A 20,154-nucleotide genomic window follows, 5' to 3' on the forward strand; every position below is an offset into this window, starting at 1 on the left:
TGCTGAGGAGATGCTTGTCTTGTTATAGTGATAGTCTTCTGTAAAAGGAGGAGTTTGGACCGGAATGATCATGGGATTATATCTAAGATTTCTTTCTTGTTGTGCTCTGTATGAGTCTTTTCCTTTCCTTCCCTGTGCTTAGGACGATACAGGCCTAGGAAGTCCGAGAATGTGCAGTGTACTCATTACTGTCGGTATAAAAGCGGATGGCTGTCGTAAGAACCTAGGGAACCCGTAGCTGCTAGCTATGAGGAGCTGTAATGGGCTTTTGATGTCATGTGACTTACATCGTCAGAATTCATAATGGGTATTCCTACAAGAAAATATTGCATTAGAAAGCAGCCCCGGGATAAAGAAAGTATGAATTAGAGAGGCTCCAGGTTATTAACTATTTATTGTTTGAGGTGACATCTTTTAAAACTAGTTATGAGTTGTATTGTTCAGTGGATCGCATTTAGATTTTTAAGCAAAGAATGTGTCTTAAAGATGATAATTGAGCTAAAATATAAGCACTGTAAGGGCAGGAACCCTTCATCTTTTAGGCTGATGATGTATCTCCGTGATCTAGCACATTGCTCAGCATTTAAGAGGCCCTTAGTAAATGATTGCTAAATAGGAATCTAGGTTTAATAGCATTTCCCATGTTACCTGATAATATAACTAAGGCACCACTACTAGTCCTAGTTGAGTGATGTTTTAGCAGTGTTTTTCCAAGACTTCCACTAACGTCACCCAATAAACAGTGGAGAGAAAAAGACAAAAGTGTTCCCTTGGGAGTCTTGAGAATAGACTTGCCCAAGTAGCCTGCCTCAAGCATAGTATCAGCTCCTCTGTTTACATAATCATAATCTTGATGTTGCTTTTTGTAAAAATAGTTCTCCCTCAAGAAAACCTTTGAAACTGGTACTTCAGGGCGACCCACTGTGTTTAACCCATCCTCTGAGAACCCCCAGCACACTGCCACCAGGAAGGAATGTGTCCTCTGAAGAGCAAAGGCACAGTGCAGTTGCAAGCAAAATAACCAAGAGGAAATAACCTTTTGATTTAAAAACACTATACAAATGAAGCCACCATGATAACATTACACAGGCCATAAAAGGATGTTTCTTTTTGTCTGGATCGATATGAAGAATTTTTCATATCACTTTATGTAGATTCTGTGCTTCACACCGTGGTCCCAGGGGTTGACATAAATTGCTATGTACTACTTTAACTTATAGACTCTTCTTACCATCAAGGAGGTCCTAAATAGGAAAAGTGTGCATGAAATTAGCCTGAAGAAAATACTGGAATGTGGAATTTGGCAGACGAACAGTATTTATGTTGGAGCATGGATGCCATATTCATTGTAAAATCTTCCTAGATTACATGTTTCTCTACCTCCTCTAATAGCAATTTCTGGAATGTAAGCCATCAGGTGAAGATTTCTAGTCAATGTTGTAAGGGAAGGTGTGGAGATTTGAGCATCAATGGTGGTAGAACAAGTTCACAAGAGGACTTAAAATAGCACAGAGTATTTATGTGGGTTCTGTCTTACTGTGTCCTTCTGAGTGATGGTATATACATCATAGGAACAAACATCTTTCTTTTTGTTGTGGTTTCCTTTGTTCACTTTTGTTATGTTGCTTGCTTTTTACTAGCCTGAAACACGAGGTCTGTTCCATACCCCTTCACCTTTTCCCCAGCACAGTTACCGTGCCTTCTTATTTGGTTCCAGTTGGTGGCTTTTTAACTTTTCAAACTATAACCTATAGTAAGAAAGGAAAATGTTTTATAGAAAAACCATCATAGAAATAAGTGTATGTGCGTCTGTGTGTATATGCGTTTTTGTGGTACACACCACCCACACACATGTAAATAACTGAAATAAGTAATAAGGCTAAATAAAGACACATATATTCTGCATACAGTGTCCCCTGATATTTTCTATTCCAGTCTATATATTAGGAAAAAACCTATTCACAACTCAACTCACCCAATTGATATCATAGCCCCTTTAATGGTTCCTGATTAGAGTTTGAAAAATCCTGGCCTAGAATAAATTCACATGTTACTCATTCATTCAACACACATAGCACTTCCACTAAATATCAAGGGTGTTAGGTTTTCATACAAACAAATATTGAGAAGCAGTAAGGTGCTTCTGCTGTCCCGCATGTGGCATTCTTTCTGAAGCATGTATTGGATAGGAAAAATTCAGTTAAAAAAATAGTGAAGAATAATTGGGGCACCTGGGTGGCTCAATAGGTTAATCATCCAACTCTTGATTTCAGCTCAGGTCATGATCTCATGGTTTGTGAGATCGAGCCCCTTATCAGGCTCTGTGCCGACAGAGTGGAACCTGCTTAGGATTCTCTCTCTCTCTTTCTCTCTGCCCTTCCCCTGTTCATGTTCTCTCTCTCTCTCTCTCTCAAAAGTAAATAAATAAACATTTTTAAAAAATACAGAAGAACCATATAAGAACAGGGAAGGCATAAGGCAGGCATTTTGATTTATTAAGATAATTGAACTGGTACTTTTCCTCCCCAAAGAGAACAAACCCCAAGTCTAAGCCCATGTTTGTAGCATACCCAAGCTATGAACATGAATATTCTGGGAAATAAAGCTGACAAGTAATGGCAGGTAATCAAGCCATGTCTTAATGGATCCTACCAGGCAATCAACGGTTTGAACTCTGAGGAGCTTGTTACCTACAGCGAAAATATTTAGGCAGGAATGGACTCACCAAAGGGCACGATAAAAAAGCAGTAAGAGAAATAAATTTAAGAAAACTGGAAAAATAAGATTCATATATCCCAGACTAATCCCTCTGTCCTCTCCCTCACAAATTCTTTTTTTTTCCCTCATTACACTTTTGTTTTAATGGGTGTCAAAATTCTGTGACAAATTTAATTATCTTTTTGCAATATTAAAGTTGCCTGTAACTGGGCATCCTGGCCTGCCCAAACTACCTCTGACTTTCCTCATCAGAATGACTGTTATTAATAATATTAAATTCAAAATGAAGGGCATCTCACAGATACTTAATTGTATGCCTTTTATGTGCTAGGTATTGTTCCAGGAACTAGTGGTGAACAGATGAAAAATCTCTTCCTCGTGATACTTAGTTTAGTGAATATGCTCTAAAAGTTGAGTGGTTTACATTATTCAATCTAGTTGTGAAGAGTAAATAACCCTTGTCTTAGTTTTCACCTTAGCATGAGGTGAGGTTCTTGGTAAGGGTTGTAGCTAGTCCTCAGACTTGTCTCTTCTTAACGGAACTAAGCTCAGATTCCTTTTTTTAAATATTTTTTAATGTTTATTTTTGAGAGACAGAGAGAGGGACAGAGCACAAGCAGGTGAAGGACAGAGAGAGAGGGAGACACAGAATCCGAAGCAGGCTCCAGACTCTGAGCTGTCAGCACAGAGCCCAACGCGGGGCTTGAACCCATGGACAGTGAGACCATGACCTGAGCCGAAGTTGGACACTCAACTGACTGAGCCACCCAGGCGCCCCAGAACTAAGCTCAGATTCTTAACCTGAGTATCACCAAGGGTCTGGGATGGCAAGTGAATTATCATAGTTATCCCAGGAGTAGCTTTGTAGTCAGCCTTGAGAGAAAGACAGTCAGTCGGCAGCTTATATCCCAGGTTGGCTTTTCAAAAATTTTAAGATATTTGTATCTGTAAATTTAGGGTGAGTTTTGATTTATTAGCCAATGTGGGGAAAAGAGTAGAAGCATTGCAAATTTTGAAATGCTGTGCTTTTAAAACTAATGTTTTCATTGGAACATTTAGTTGCCCCATAATCTGATTTCATAGATTTCATATATTGACTGCAAAGTAATTATTTAAAACACACACTTATGTTTTTTACTAAGATATTAAATTTCTTTGCTACCAGTATAGTGTTTTTTCAAGCAATAATTATTTTATTCTTTGAAGTATTTTTATTTGTGATATTGAATAAATATAGTTTCTAAGAACTACCTATCCATACCCATTTTTTATTATTAATATTTACTTAATGAGTATCTGCCACCTGCTAAGAATATACAGAGAAGAATAAAACATGGTCTCTAACTTTCAAGAACTTTGGCAGTGAGTTTCATGGTAATTTTTAATGTGCATTAAATGTTATTTAAAAGTTGTTTACATTCTTCTGTATCTTCAAAACAACTTCCTATAACTTTAAGAAAGTTTTTTGTCCTTTGGACATACAGTTTAAGAGTAGATTGTTCTTTCAACTCTTCATTTCTAAAACTTAGTACGTGGATGCCTGCTTACAACCAAATTAAGAACAAAGGTTGGTAATCCCTGTAGAAAAGATGATGAGAGAAAAAGTTTAGGGTGATTGAAAATATAGATGTCAAACAAAAACTGGTAGATTCTTAAAACAGAAAAGAAGTAAAAATGGAACAATTGATTTTAAAAGACTGCAGTGCTTTTCTTAAACACTCTTATTTCTATAATTACTCTTCTATGGTTGATAATTGGAAGTATACTAGCCTTTAAAAGGTTCATGTCATTTTATTTCCCATTTGTACTCTGTGTAATACCAAATGATAATATTTGCATATAATCAGTGTTATTGACTGGCATTAATAATAACCAGATCCTTAGCCTGTATAACTTGTTTTAAATCAATAGAAAAGTAATTATACCTATATGCATAGATGTATTTTAAAATATATTGTTAAAAACATATAAGTTAAAAGATTATTAGAACAAAAGGAATGTTCTAATAATAAACTGGTAAGAATATTTATTTAATTGCCTATAATTATATATCAGAGTAAATGAAGCAGGAGTCTTTATTCTGTACATTGCAGTAATTTGACCGTTTATATTTAAATCTCAAGCCTCAAGCTGAGAAATATATCCTGAAAGCATTTAATATTAAGATTTTATTGTTGCTAGCCCTAAGGAGTTCCTTCTTTCTTTAATTATGTTGTTTGCAGTATTTTCAAAGCTATTCCTACTCAGCTGTTTTTCTTTCCTCTTAACTTCCTATGATGCATATATTATAGAAGGAGACTTACAAATTCCCTCTTGCTTGGCCACAGTTTAGAGAACTGTTGATAATCTTTACTATAAGTCTTAAGACATCAGAAATAAGCTTAAAGCCTAATTAATATTTAGGACTTTCTGTACCAAAAGTGGAATATTTTATATCCCTTTAAAATGATTGTATTTTTTCTCCTAAGGAAGAAACACTCTCCCCTGTGCGTAGGCCTTGCAGGTGGGAAAGCAGAGCTCTAAAGGGAAGATCGGGGCTATCAATGATGTTTCTGCCTAAAGAGGACGTGTGTTAATGCTGCGGCACTTTCTATCCATGGTCTCCTCTCCAGTTTGTTTGTTTTCTTTAAAGAATACAAGAGCAATTGGTTTTTTTTTTTATTTTAATTGTTGCAAAATATTCAAAATTTCAAAAAACCACAACACATAATTTTATTATCTGTAACCTAAGAGAGTAGATTCTATAATGTTCTGAGTCCTATGATTCTAGTTTTCTCTGTGTGCCATTATCAACATTTAAAAAGTGTTCTTTGTCCAGCCAAAAGGTAGTTAACCAAAGTCTCTATAGGGATATGTATACTGATTTCGACAAGACACCATCTACAATGTAGAAATTCTAAAGATACTTATAAAACTAAAACTTGCGGTGCTGTTTTGAAGCACTGGGCATCAACCAGCCTAATAACTCTATTTCCCTATTAATGTAACTTTTATATAGGTGGAATCCCTGTGTAATCTAGAGGACTTTGCAAGTTGAAACCATTTAGATGCCCTCCTTGTGGACCTAAGAATGATGACATTTCTGCAACTAATGACATACATACCAAGATTTTTAAGCAAGGAGAAGCATAACTCAAAGTTCAATGTGAAGTTTTTCTTCTATACATAGATCAAGAAGATATCAAAGACAAACAGTATGCTCAGTTTTTAAAAGAAAGTTAAGAAAAGACATTAGCTCTTCATGAGACTCAGCCTAGCCTTTAAAACATTGGCTTAGGGGCGCCTGGGTGGCTCAGTCGATTAAGTGGCTGACTTTGGCTCAGGTCATGTTCTCACGGTTTGGGAGTTTGGGCCCCACGTCGAGCTCTATGCTGACAGCTCAGAGCCTGGAGCCTGCTTTAGATTGTGTGTCTCCCTCTCTCCCTGGCCCTCCCCAGCTTGCACTCTGTCTCTTTCTCTCAAAAATAGATGTTAAAATTTTTTTTTTAAACATTGGCTTAGCCTAAAATGAAATATTTCCAGCAATATTCTGAAATCTTTGCATTGCCACATTCAAGCTCTCTAGGCTTGTCAAAATGAACTGTCCATACGTCATCTAGAAATTTAGTAGAGATCAGCTAGCTTTTTTTTTTTTGATAAAAGCATTTAATTAGTAAGATACTGGCCTACGTTTGTGTTAATTTCTTACCTATCTAACATTAAAGGTAAAAGGAAGAAAGCCAGATTCCTAGGGGGTGGCGGATAGGGAAAAAGAGTCTGACAAAAGGGTACAAACTTTTACTTGTAAGATGAAGAAGTTCTGATGTATAATGTGGTAACTATAGTTGATAATACTGTAGCGTTTAACTGAAATTTGCTGAGAGTAGAACCGAAGTGTTCTCACCAAAAAGAAAGAAAAAAAGACAAACATGTGAGGTGACGGATGTGTTGATGGAACTCAATTACGGGACTCTTTTCACAATGTATACTTAAGTCATGTTTTACACTTTATTACAGTTTTGTCACTTATACGTGAGTAAATCTGAGGGGAAAAGAATCAACTGAATTTTGAAATATTCTTTTAACAGGTTATATCAATCAGTGAAAATTCTATATTCCTTTGGCATCTTTGTGACATATTCAATTCAGTTCTATGTTCCGGCAGAGATCATCATCCCTGTGATCACATCCAAATTTCATGCTAAATGGAAACAAATCTGTGAATTTGCAGTTAGGTCCCTCTTGGTTAGTATTACATGTAAGTATTACTACATATTTATATCATAATTATTCTTGTTGAATTGCTTATAATTAAGCTACTTAAGTTACATTTTTTAATATGTTAAAAACAATTCATTCACCTCGCTGAGATACTTTTTGGGTTAAAATTCTGTTGTTCTACCACTATATAAGAAAAACACAAACCAGATCCTATCATACTTAAAAGAACTACTCAAATTATTATTTTGAAAACTACATCAATGGTGATTAAAATATATCTAAATCAGATGCATAAGGGACTCCTTATATTGTTCATACACATTTTACATCGGTTTTCATTTTCCTCAGGTTTTTTATTTCCACTAACTTTTGTGTATTTAACAGTTTGATTCTCTAAGACTACCTATAGAAATGGGTTTTATTTTGTTTGGGTCTTTAATTATTTCAGTGGCTAATTTATATTATTTGAAGGAATATATAATCTTGTATTAAGGTTTCACAATATAAAATGCCTCCACCAGAAAGCATTAAAAATGGAGACCTGTGGAGAAGAAACTTGATTGTGGTACAGTGATATACTAGAAATAGCATGAGTTTTGGGGTCATACTGACCTGATGGTTGAAACCTACCACTCACCTGCTGGTGTCTTTAGGCAAGTTACATAGCATCTTTAAACCCCTCTTTCCTCAACTTTGAAATGAAGATAAGATTTCCTTAATGGCATTTTTATAGAGTTCAAGGATATTAACAAAGTAGCCAGCATTTATTATTGTCACCATTATTATTGTAACCACAAATATAAGATGACCATAACACTGAACTAACTAATGGGATTGCCTAGACCTAGAATGACCCATTAGAAATGGGTCAGCTTTCTGTGGAAGAAAACCATCTTGGCCCATTCAAGGTGAGAGAAACGAGAGAGCTAGAAATTCGAGGCAACTCTATAAATTGCAGTGAGCAATTTGGGGTGGATCTTATGCCTAGATGTAAAGAAGAAACAAAGCTGGGAAGAAGAGATGAAACCTGTTTTCCAAAGTAATCATTTAAGTGAATTGTATCAACAATAATCATCAGAAATCACGCTGAGGAATGAATTCAGTAAGCCCTTACTCCAATGACTAATAAAACATTCAGTAGGAAAAAATTATTTTAAGACATTTGAAATATTTCTTACACATTGTTTTTATTGATATTTTGACTACTACATAAAAAGACTGATTTCAGTAAAAGTCCTTTTAATATAGATGTAAGACTATAAGTTCTGAGAGTATATCTCCTTTTAAAATTACTGAAGTTCGGGGCGCCTGGGTGGCTCAGTTGGTTAAGCGGCCGACTTCGGCTCAGGTCATGATCTCGCGGTCCATGAGTTCGAGCCCCACGTCGGGCCCTATGCTGACAGCTCAGAGCCTGGAGCCTGTTTCGGATTCTGTGTCTCCCTCTCTCTGACCCTCCCCTGTTCATGCTCTGTCTCTCTCTGTCTAAAAAATAAATAAACGTTAAAAAAAAAACTTTAAAAAAAAATTACTGAAGTTCACTTGAAGGAGCTTGAGGAAAACATTAACGGGATTTAACACTTCTGATATTTTGAGAACTCCATCCATTTCTGCACATTGGCTGCCATTGTTATGTGGAAGCTGCCTGTCTGCTGAAGCACAGAGCACACTGCATATCCGCTACCATGACTTTATTCCCAGAAGCCACGGGCTTTTTCTCAAGAGCTGAGTTCATGGCACAGAGAGTTGCCAGTTTTCTTTCCTGCTTCTGTCTTTTAGTTAAAAATAGTGAAAGCTATTGAACGGTATATGAGGGCTATATTTACAGCATGCTTTGGACAAAGAGAACACAGACCAGGCAGTGTTCCCTTCTACTTCATTGGGACACATCATTGGACGCTGAACTTCGTTTGAGTCTTGGGCACATCCTGGTAAAGGCCAGTTGATATTCATGGCAGGACTGTTTTTCATCTGTTCTCTAGAGCACTTGACAAGCTTTTGGGGCAGGCTCCTCGCTGATGAATGTGTACACAGCTGATGGGACCTCATCGTGTCCACAGAGCAGGCTGTTCACCACTAGCAGTGAGAGTGGAGGCTCAGCTGGAGGTGCTTTGAAAATTGAATAACCTATCAGTGTTCCATAATCCTTTCCAAGTACCGAATCTGGGTTTGTAGGATTGGCCTTCAAAGTAGTGGGCTTATCAGCTTGGGTTGCATTGGTTTGTCCAAGGCTCTATTTAGCATTTGAAGCATCATTTCAAAGTATCTTCTTAGTGGAACTCAAAAGCTTGGAAAGATGGGTCAGACTCATCCTAGCTGTTGCCTGTAGGCACCTTACTTGCTATAGAGGCTTCTCACAGGTGAGGGAGAAGAGTGAGTAGAAGCTGGCCAGTGGCCACCATCGACTACAACAGATACTTTTTACTTTAAGAGCACATCTCTAGAAAGAACCTGTTAAGTTTTGAATTGTAATGAACATGGAGACCAGTGTTTTGATTCCATGTTTGACTTGAATCTGTAAAATATGCTAAATACTCTTTATTTTTGTTATTATCCAATTCATTGATCTTTCTACTATTTTTATTTTGGAAAGTTTTTGGCTTTGGGATCATGCTTTCTGGTTTTAGGAGATTATGACTACAGAGCACCAAAAAATAGAAATCTTACTAATTTGTAGAATACTAGAGAAGATACACTAAAATCTTTCATTTAAGTTAGGTGCCACTTCAGGTGAGGAAAGATACGATTTCGTAACCTCATATTCTATCTTAGAGTCAGGAGGTATCTGGGGAGTACCATTAATTATTTGTGTGATTAAAATTTATGTGCTGGAGTATTTCTTACAGTTTTGTTGTTAAATACCAAGTATTTTGTTTTTTTCTCTGATACATCTTTTTTCACCCTACAGTTGTCAAGAATGGACTTAAAATAGGATTTTTTTTTTTTTTTATGAGAGGAAACTTTGTGCCTTAAAGATACTTTCTTTTTCTCTATACTGTAGTTTTGGCAAATAGTGAATAAGCTTAATTGGTTTTTAGTAGATCTACTCATAATACCTGTCTATAAAGGACATAGGGCAGCCTATTTACAGTAATCCTATAGTAAATATTTGTAATGAATAAATTGCCCATATTCTAGACTATCCTTTGTTTCTGTGATTTTGAGTGTTTATATATTGATTTTGCCTAAAGTGTACATATTTATCTTCCTTGTCTACTAATAGCATTATAAAATAAAACTTCAAGCCATTTTTTACTAGCGTGTATCTACTGATTATATAACATTTTTTTTAAGTTTATTTATTTTGAGAGAGAGAGGGAGGGAACAAACCAGCGGAGAGGGGCAGAGAGAAGGAGAGACAGAATCCCAAGCAGGCTCTATGCCATCAGCACAGAGCCCGATGTGGGGCTTAAACTCACCAACTGTGAGATCATGACCTGAGCCGAGATCAAGAGTTGGACGCTTAACCGACTGTGCCACCCAGGCGCCCCAATTATATAACATTTAAAGGATGACTTCAGCTAATTGATAAATTTCATGATCAAAAGTGTTTGATAAATGTCTGAATAGATTTTAAAAACCTATAGTGTTCATCCACATGCTTTTTCAGCCATATTTCACTTGATTTTTCCTAGTAACAGCTGGATTATTGAAAAACATTAATGAGGAAAGATGAATTCCAAAAAGAAAGCCTCTTCCGATGGCTCTGTTCTGGTCACGCTTATCCAGCCAGTCTGTTATACTGCCGTCTGCTATAAATAGGTAGAAATGTGTCTCCATGAAACGGATGTAGTCACTGAAATTTGCGAGGTCCTAATTGTGTTTGGGAGTTATGCTTATAGTGCCCTTGAGAAAAATGTTAAGAGAATGTAGCAAGCGTCCGTTCCACAAGGAATCTACTCTATGAAGCATTTCCAGTTTAGAGTTTCAACTTCTTCCAAGTCATTTATCTTATTTAAGAAACTTTGCTATACTTCAGTCCTCTAGGTGTGAGGCTAGGTTTATAATTTCAAAATAATTTTTGGTTTTAGATTTCAAAAGAATTTAAATAGGAAATAACAGATATTTCCGAGAAACCTAGTGGTTCCAAACTAATCCCATATCCTCCGGGAAAACATTGAGAGCCACAAAAAGAATAGGGGAAGGAAAAAAAACACCCATAACCTAAAAATTAAGAAGTGGAGAAACTAGTAGGCTGCACCCTGAAGACTTCATTGCAAAGAGCCCAAGTTAAATTATATACACACCACAGAAAGGTTGGCAGGAGACAGAGAGACTAGAAATGAGGAAAGCAAAAGTACATAAACTTAAAAATAAAGAGAGGGATAAAAAAAAATGGAGCTTTAGGAGACAAGTTAGGGAGAGCCAGCACAGACCTCGATGGGGTCCTCAAAGCTGGGGCTCTGGGGGTGGAGTCCTCCGTGGTGGCAGGGCTGACATGGCTGTCACGGGGTACGTGTGAGCAGACTCCATTGTCTAGCTGCTCCAGACCCTCAGCAAGCCGTTCAGTGAACCATTTTAGGACATTTTGAAGCAGGAGTAGGGGTCTTAGTTTTTACAGACCTTCTGTTGATACCTTTGTTATGATGAGGGTAAGTGAGGTCAAGAAAGTGCAAGATCAGAACTTTCAGAAATTTGCCAGTAGTTTGGAAGAAAATCCTGTCAACAGTAGTAGTAGTACATTATTTTGTTTTCATTTTTCATTTTGAAATAATTTAGAAAAGTTATAAAAGAAAGTAGAGTAGAAAAGTTATGAAAGTTGTTTACGTAAGAAAATCTGTTGAAAAGTCACCACTCAAGAAATGTCACTCACTGTTTTGGTTTCCTTGTGTGTTTGACAGAGTCTTCAACAGGCAGCAATTTAGTTAGTGCCTACTTGCATTAATTTTGAAGTATTGAAAATACAGTAAAACCTTGGTTTGCGAGCGGAATGCATTCTGGAAACATGCTTGTCATCCAAAGCACTTGTATATCAAAGTGAATTTCAAGAACCATCGGCTCGGTTGGGATCATGTGACATTCCGTGTCATGTACTACTCGTATTGCAAGACGTCGCCCGTTTATCAAGTTAAAATTTACTAGAAATGTTTGCTTGTCTTGCAGAACGCTCGCAGAACAAGTTACTTGCAATCCAAGGTTTTATGTATCTACATTTAGTGCTCATTTAAACAGTATATATTTAAATAAAGAAAATACGTATTTTCATTTTCTAGGTGCTGGAGCAATTCTGATTCCTCGTTTAGACATTGTGATTTCCTTCGTTGGAGCTGTGAGCAGCAGCACATTGGCTCTGATCCTGCCACCTCTGGTTGAAATTCTTACATTTTCTAAGGAACACTACAATATATGGATGATCCTGAAAAATATTTCTATAGCATTCACTGGTGTTGTTGGTTTCTTCTTAGGTACATATGTAACAGTTGAAGAAATTATTTATCCTACTCCCAAAGTTAGAGCTGGCACTCCACAAAGTCCTCCTCTAAATTTGAATTCAACATGCTTTATGTCTGGGTTGAAATAGTGGAAGCAGAATTATGAGTCTTCTCCTTTTGTCTCAGTTCTGAAAATGATTAAAATAAGAACTGGTGGAGTCCATTGCCATATGTCTAAAGTTAGAGCCAAACTCTCTTTTCTTTTGGCACAATAATGACATTTCAGTAGTAAACTGTAATTCTTTACCAGTAGTGGTAAACTATGACAGATTCTTTGTTTTGAGTATTAATAATAATTTCAAAAAATGTTAGTTTTGAAAATACTATAAATTAAAATGTAGAAGAATTAAAGAATAAAAAGACTTCCATTATTCTTCATTCAATCAGAAATACTCTAACCAAGATTCTCTTTTACGCCCATGCTCCTCTTTCCCCACCCAGCTGAGGAGAGAACAAAGTTCCAACAATAAGAGAATCAGAGAAGGACATAGTTCACAAAAATCTTCAGACCATCTCGGTGAATGTCAAAGTGTACTTTGTGTATAATGTAAAAATATCTCAATTGTGTTTTTATTAGAAAGCCAAATACTTACGAATCGCCCTTGCAAGGATAGAAAACTCTAATGTAAGCATCAGAAATCTCTAAACCAGAATTGTTCTACACCATTCTATGATGGTGGTTGACCTGCACAATGAAAATCATGAGGTGCTGTGGAGATCCTGATTTAGTGTCTCAGTCACATTTGGAAGAGACTTTAAGGGTTATCCAACACAATTCCCTTGATGTCCAGAAAGGGTAAGTAACTTGGTCAAGACCACTTAGCTTTGAGATCAAGCAAGAGAATCTGATCTTTTACCCCAGTCCAAGATTTTTTATTTTTCACATCACATCCAAGAAAAATAAAGTATGTTCAGTTTAGCCTTTAGTGTTGCATCTACATAATTATATTTTAAAGCTCAGAAAGCCGATCTTTTAGTAATATATGTGACCTGAGCATAAAATCAGAGAACTCTAAAAAGGATGCCTTACCGGTACATAAACCTAAACAAGAGAAAGAAAGTGTTTGTTTGTTTGTTTTAGAGAATAGAAAGCACTTTCTGGTTTAACTGCTGGTGAGTTGGAGGTGCCCAGCTATTCTGTCTGTGGCTGGAACTCTCATTATTTCTTCTCTTTCTAGGGATTGTAGGCACCGTTTTTCTTAATGGCAGAAAATAGGTATCTGACAAAATACAGGATTTGTGTATTATTTCCAGCCTGTGGCTTTCCTGATTATAGCCTTTTATCAGTCTGAATGGGCAGAATTAACAAAAAACATAAATTTATACTGAGGAAAAATCAAGGCAATAATAGACTGTCTACTAAATATTGAGATACTCCAGGTTTCTTGCAGAGAAATACCTTGTATTCATATTTGTCAAGCCCAGTTATTAATGAAAACAAGCTCAGTTGACATGGATGAAAACTTTTAAGTGTAAAACATTAGGAATCTTGATTTTTTTTAAAAAATTCATACATTAAGACATTTTTAATCAGGCTGGTAATTTGTAATACTACAAGATATCGTCAAGATCACTGTAGTATATGTATTCTATATTTTTATATGTAAATGTGAACTTAGCTCAAGTATTTTTTTGCTTTACATCATTAATGAGTCATCAAGTACAATTCTAACAAAGTCTCAGAAGCTTTATTTTTGTACAAATTCGTAAGAATCAAACTTTTTTTAAACACTTACATTAGATATCACCGATAATTTTTTGTGACACTTTTGTATCAAATCTATTACGTTGAGCTTTCAGTCACACTGAGAGAATGTGGAAGAAGTTACAGGAAAAGTAATTGTCATTGAAACTGTTACATAGTTGTGTTTCTAAGAATAAATTAGGTTTTTTTAAAAGAAATGTAGAACTTGGTATAAAATGACTTGAAAACCATTATTTAATAGAAAGCACTATTACTTTGCCAGGTATCTTCAGATATTTCTAGTCTATGCATGAAATTTTATTTTTATACTTTGACCTGTTTATTTTCCTTATTCATCAAATTCAGTGAATTTCGAATAGTTGATTATAGCAATAAATGAATTTTAGCATGAACAGAATGTTGAGTGCATTATCAGCCAGGCTTCCTTATGTAGCGAGTGCTGAATCGACATCCAGTACTTAGTTCACTAAGTGATCAACACTTTAAATATGAGAGGAAAGTCGAGATGGTGAAAGAGGGGCTAAAAAGGGAGAAACTAGTCCCAATTCTTAACAAGAAACTATTTAGATGTAAAGGATATATGCACTCTTCTTTAAGGATTTTTGATGAAGCATATTTTTTGCGAAAAAATCAGTGTCATATTTTTCCTCTGAAAATTTAGTTTTAACAAGTTACAACGTTTCAAAAGATTTTTGGAGAAGATATTTTGATTAGAACAGCTGTTGCTTTTATTTGGGGGCCTGGAAAAATGAGAGTGGTTGCACCTGTCAAATTGTGTACTTGATGTCTAGGTCCGTTACATGATGGCTAGGGCGACTTCAGCATTTCACCCGCCACTGCAGTAAAAAACCCTCCTCTCTGAAAGTGAGTCAGGTGCCTGAGAGGCCTTTCCACCACTGAGGTAGGGGAGAGAAAGGAGAGCTTTACTCACCTCTGCTGACCTCTGCTCTAAGCCAGTCATCATCAGCACCCTACGTTCGAAAGGGTTTTCCCAGCTCCAGAGTCCACTTGTCAGAACGCTGGCTTTCAGACCTTTCGTATCGGAGGCTCTTCTTTTTCCCACATGGTCAGATTTCTGCACAATTAAATAAGAATTGGGGTTTGTTTTCCCTAGGTAAAGACCAGTTGGTATTATGTTATCAAATAAAAGAGTGCAATGTATTAGCAAATGCCACATCATGTTTTAATTCTGTCCTTGCTGGATTCTCCTTTATTAAAACCATTTCTGCCTCCCACCTAAGCAGTGCACTTAAATTAACATTTTTATAGGCATTTTATGCAATGTGCATGTTGTAAATTTCCTAACAGGGCCTAATTTCATTCAGTATTTTCAGAATAGTTACAGGAAAGCTGTCTGACTGCAAAGCACTATAAAAATATTAACTGGACTATTAATTAAAGTTCCGCATTAGTGCCATTTCTAGCTGTGGCGAAGTGCAGGTCTGCCTCTAGCTTACCTGGGGCACTTGGTCACTGTAGATGTCAGCCCAGCCTCTGAAGTACATTTGTGTATGATAGTATACAGCCACATTAGGTTTTCACCTCAGTTCTTTCTTTATTTAAAAAGGACAGTGTACAGAATAAAGATAATGGAAATAATAAATAATTTTAAAATCATACCCGTGGCTCAATGAATATTTTCTGTTGAGAAATAAAAAAAATCGGCAAAAATACCATTGATCATGTAAAATGAGTTTTGTTCTTTTTTAATGAGTATTTTTTGTTCATTTTGGATTACCTAGCCTCCTCCTTCATAAGAAAATTTGAGAACTTTGATCTAAAAGGTGAAATAAGACACTTCCTAACATGACGTGGCCAACTGTAATAAGTGATGCTTTCTTATGGACTATCTTGTTTATGCCACTAGTGCTCACTGGGCTAAATGCCTTAATGAAAGTGGCTGATTTCCACCTAGAAGATAGAAAAACATGCTTAAGAAATGACTAGAAATGCTATTTATTGCCCTCTGATAAATGACAACTCTCATTCTTAAAATTTCATATTACAATTAGCTAGTCCTTACGTACACACACACACACACACACACACACCAGTAATCTATGTGAATTAGATACTAATATGAATATACCATTTAAATTGGGTCCAGAAAGATAATGCATTCGTTGAAAGATCACTCCAGAAATTATTCCATTAGAGTTTTCTTGATAACAGATAGGAAATTACATGCTTATATCGTGAATAAATTAAGCTGTGGATTTTTGTTTTTCAAAATGATTTTGTTAGTTTGAAAACTTAAGTTATCGTTGCACTTGAGTTCTTTTTCTTTTAACTTATTTTTCTTTACTATATGAAGAAAAACTGTCTTAAAGTACTGTAACTCTTCTGAATTTTCAATAAAATACAATTATTTTGCTTGCAAATGCCTTTTTAAATGAATTTGGCTTTTATAAGCTTAAGTGATATTGACAAGTGTCATAAGCTGAAAATGGCACTCATATTCTCATAATAACATTTTAATCAGTCTTTGTGGTTAAATCTTTGTCATGTGTGATCTTCGGCGTTGGAAGTTGATATCATGTGCCTCCAAGATTTGAGAGCAGAAGTTGATGAAAAATGAACACACTCAAACCATGACCTGAGCTTCCTACAGAGTGAACACAGAATGAACAGTCTGGCGATGCTGCCTCCGTGGTTTAATGTCCCATTCTCTTAGGTCAAGAATATGTATCACTCACACTTTTAATACGCTTTGCTTGCATTATGCCAACTCACCATATCAAAGATCATGAAGATAGTTATACCTTTAATAATAATCCTGCTCTTGTGAACCTAATGTAAGGGCAGGCCATAGTTCATCAGAAGAGAAACAGCAGCATTACGCTTTAGTTGTGAGAACTTGGCAACAACCTAAATGTTCAACAATAAGGAAATCATAAATTGTGATATATTCACCTAGAATACAATGCAGATTGTATTAATTACACTATTGTCATACCAAAGATGAATAATTTTGGAAAGAATACATACATAAAATTAATTTTTAATTGCAGCTCTGTAAAAATAATGCTTTTGAACCGAGACGAGATACACAGAAATTGGAACCATAGTGTTAGGAAAAAAGATGGGTTACTATTTTTAAATGAATAGTAAAGGAAGGACTGTGAGAGAAATAAAGAGGAATAAAGTTATAAAACCTTAGTAAGAGTACATGCTCTTAGCCAGCAACAGAAGGAACGGGAGGACAAGGACAATAAACATACAGTAGGGATAGAACAAGGTACAGATGCAACGAAAAGCCCCATGGGCTACTTGCTGAAGGAAAACATCAAATATGACCACTTTGTAAAATTAATTTTAGTTTTTTTTTTAATGCAAAAGATTTAGAATGGTGGTTCTAACATATGCAACATGGCCTCAAAATTTTGCACATAAATTGGTGTGGTTCACATGTCAAAGGACTGGTTTGATTTGAAGTTTCCTTTTAAGTGTAGATTTGTTTGAAGGCTTAAAATGGTGGGAGGGAATCAGGTCTTCTGGTCTTCAGAGTTTTCTGGTGCCATGAAGCACGGGACTCATTGGTACCAGATGACAGAATGCTCCTCAAACGAAAGCTGATACATTAGTCTCGCCAAGGAATTAGGGAGTAATTTCATTTCCCTCCCTCCTGGATCTTGATCTGGGCTAAAGGATGAGAACTGGACCCAGAACTCCCCCTGCCCCCTACACACACCCTGCCTAACTTGCACTAAGCCGAGAGGAAAGGGGGGTCGAGTGTGGATCAGGCTGAGCAGGTCTAGAGCTGAACAAGAACGCAGACAAAAAACTAAACAGTGCAGAAGGAGTGCCTTCAGATCACAGAGCCACAGGGTCTCCTGTATCTTTATAGCTCCAGCTTCTCACAGTGCTCTAAAGGGCAAAAGAATAGGTACTAGGAAATTGGATATCGCCACTCTCCTACCTTAAATCTTCTCTCCTTCCCCAATCTCAGCTATGCAAAGACCACGCTCCTCAACGTGGCTCACCGGCAGTTCTCACTCCCTGCCTCCCCTACAAGTTACAGTAACGCCCACATGCTGGTTGCCCCACAAACAGCGCATATTCGGTTTCCACCTGCACAAGTCCATCACGTCACGCTGATATGATTTCCTTCTACTTCCACCCCTGTGTTTTTCTGGGCAACCCTTAGCTATTGGTAAGGCTCAGTTGACACATCCCTTCTATCAGCGAGCCTTCCTATCCATCCTCTCCTCTCCCCTGTTCAGAGTGAGTTGTGTCTTCTTTCACGCTAGCAAATGACCTTGGGTTTATTATCACACTTTCCACATGGTTTGACAATCCAGTTTCTGTGTCTCTCCACTACACTGGGAGTTCTACAAGGATGCTACATATGTTCATTGTTTGGCTTCTTCTCTGTCCACCCATGGAGAGGATAAGCTCCACGAAGGAGGTGATTTTGTCAGTTGTCTTCACTACTGAAAATCCAGTGCCTAGAGGAGGGCTGGGCACATCGTAGATGCCTAAAAAATATTTGTTGAATGAATGTATGAATTGAAAAAATAACAAAAAGCCCATATTAGAGCTCTGGCACATAATAACATCTCCAAGCACAGGGGCAAAGTCACACTTGTTATACTGTCCCCTGTACCCCATGCCTATTTGTTTAATGACTGTAGCCAACCCTCTTCTGTATGCTAACCCAGCAGGCTGCAATATTATAAGCAAAGACCCCCAATTCTGAGTGTCTTATAGAAAATTCTATGAATCTGTCAAACCTTAACATATTCAGGACCTCCTGGTAGACCACGTGAAGTCTAATAAGAAAGAAAAGGCTGAAAACTCTTCCTCACAAGCTTTGATGTCTTCATGTTATACATGAACATATTGAGTTTTGTAGGGAAAAAAATCAGAGGTTACACTTTCTACCCATTGTTTAAAAAATTACATATGACCTACAATGCAAGTAGTCCATTTCTGTCTAAAAAAGTATAAAAAGAAGTATCTGTCTAACGTATGACATCTAGTCTTGATATCTGAGAGTACTTTCCTGAACTTTTGATGCCTAAAAGTTCCGTGCTTGTGGAAGAGTCATGCATTCAGTAGTTTTTGGGGATCCTCTCACAAAGGAGAGTATTCTTTGGCTATTCTGAGAAGCTACCTATTGTCAAGCGCATCACAGTATATGCCATAAATACACCCCAGTAAAAATCAAGAATGGGAATCTACAAAGGGGTACATGCATCCCAATGTTTGTGGCAGCATTATCAACAGTAGCCAAATTATGGAGAGAGTCCAAATGTCCATTGACTGATGAATGGATAAAGAAGATGTAGCATGCATATATATATATATATATATATATATATATATGCGCATATATGACTCAGCCATCAAAATAATGAAATCTTGCCATTTGTAACAATGTGGATGGAGCTAGAGTGTATTATGCTAAGTGAAATAAGTCAGTTAGCAAAGGACAAATACCATGTGATTTCACTCGTGGAATTTAAGAAACAAAACAGATGAGCATATGGGAGGAGGGGAAAAAGAGAGGGAGAGAGAGAGGGAAACAAACCATAAGAGACTCTTAAAGATTGAGAACAAACTCAGGGTTGATGGAGAGATGTGGGTAGGGGATGGGCTAGATGGGTGATGGGCATTAAGGAGAGTGCTTGTTCTGATGAGCACTGGGTGTTGTATGTAAGTGATGAACTCCTGAATTCTACTCCTGAAACCAATATTGCACTGTATGTTAACTAACTAGAATTTAAATAAAAATTTGAAAAGAAAAGAAAAAAAAAAGTGGGAATCTATAAGTGTTGGGGAAAGGGACTGTTAAGACGATTGTTTTGTAGAAATAGCTAGAAATGCAAAGTGAAAATAAGAAGCAATGGATATCTGGAAATTGGAATTAACTGAAGATCCATTGTTCCATACAGTGTCTTTCATGAGACCTCACCCATGTCTATTATTTGCACAGAAAGCAGAGTGTGCTCTAGGACCACCATCAGAATTTTCAGTACAAAAGTGATGGATTTTGCCACTAGGAAAAGACAAGAGGCCTCGAGATTGCTCTCATATAATTCAGGTCGCCTTCTTTAGGATATGCTTGTATGAGTGTAGAGCCTACTTAAGATGCTCTCT

General features: G+C 36.7%; 1 protein-coding gene across 4 annotated transcripts in view; it reads left to right on the plus strand.

Moving 5' to 3' along the window:
- SLC36A4 (solute carrier family 36 member 4) overlaps positions 1 to 16,318 on the plus strand; it is a 50,590-nt gene extending 34,272 nt beyond the window's left edge. For all 4 annotated transcript variants that reach the window (XM_042957915.1, XM_007079011.3, XM_015536138.2 and 1 more), the window contains exons 10-11: positions 6,786 to 6,955; positions 12,129 to 16,318. In XM_042957915.1, coding sequence (XP_042813849.1) covers positions 6,786 to 6,955; positions 12,129 to 12,436 — 478 coding nt within the window. In that variant the 3' untranslated portion in view covers positions 12,437 to 16,318. The remainder of the gene's footprint in view (positions 1 to 6,785; positions 6,956 to 12,128) is intronic.
- The last annotated feature ends 3,836 nt before the right edge of the window (positions 16,319 to 20,154 follow it).

The sequence above is a fragment of the Panthera tigris genome, chromosome D1, assembly GCF_018350195.1.
Source record: "Panthera tigris isolate Pti1 chromosome D1, P.tigris_Pti1_mat1.1, whole genome shotgun sequence".
NCBI classification, from domain to species: Eukaryota; Metazoa; Chordata; class Mammalia; order Carnivora; family Felidae; genus Panthera; species Panthera tigris.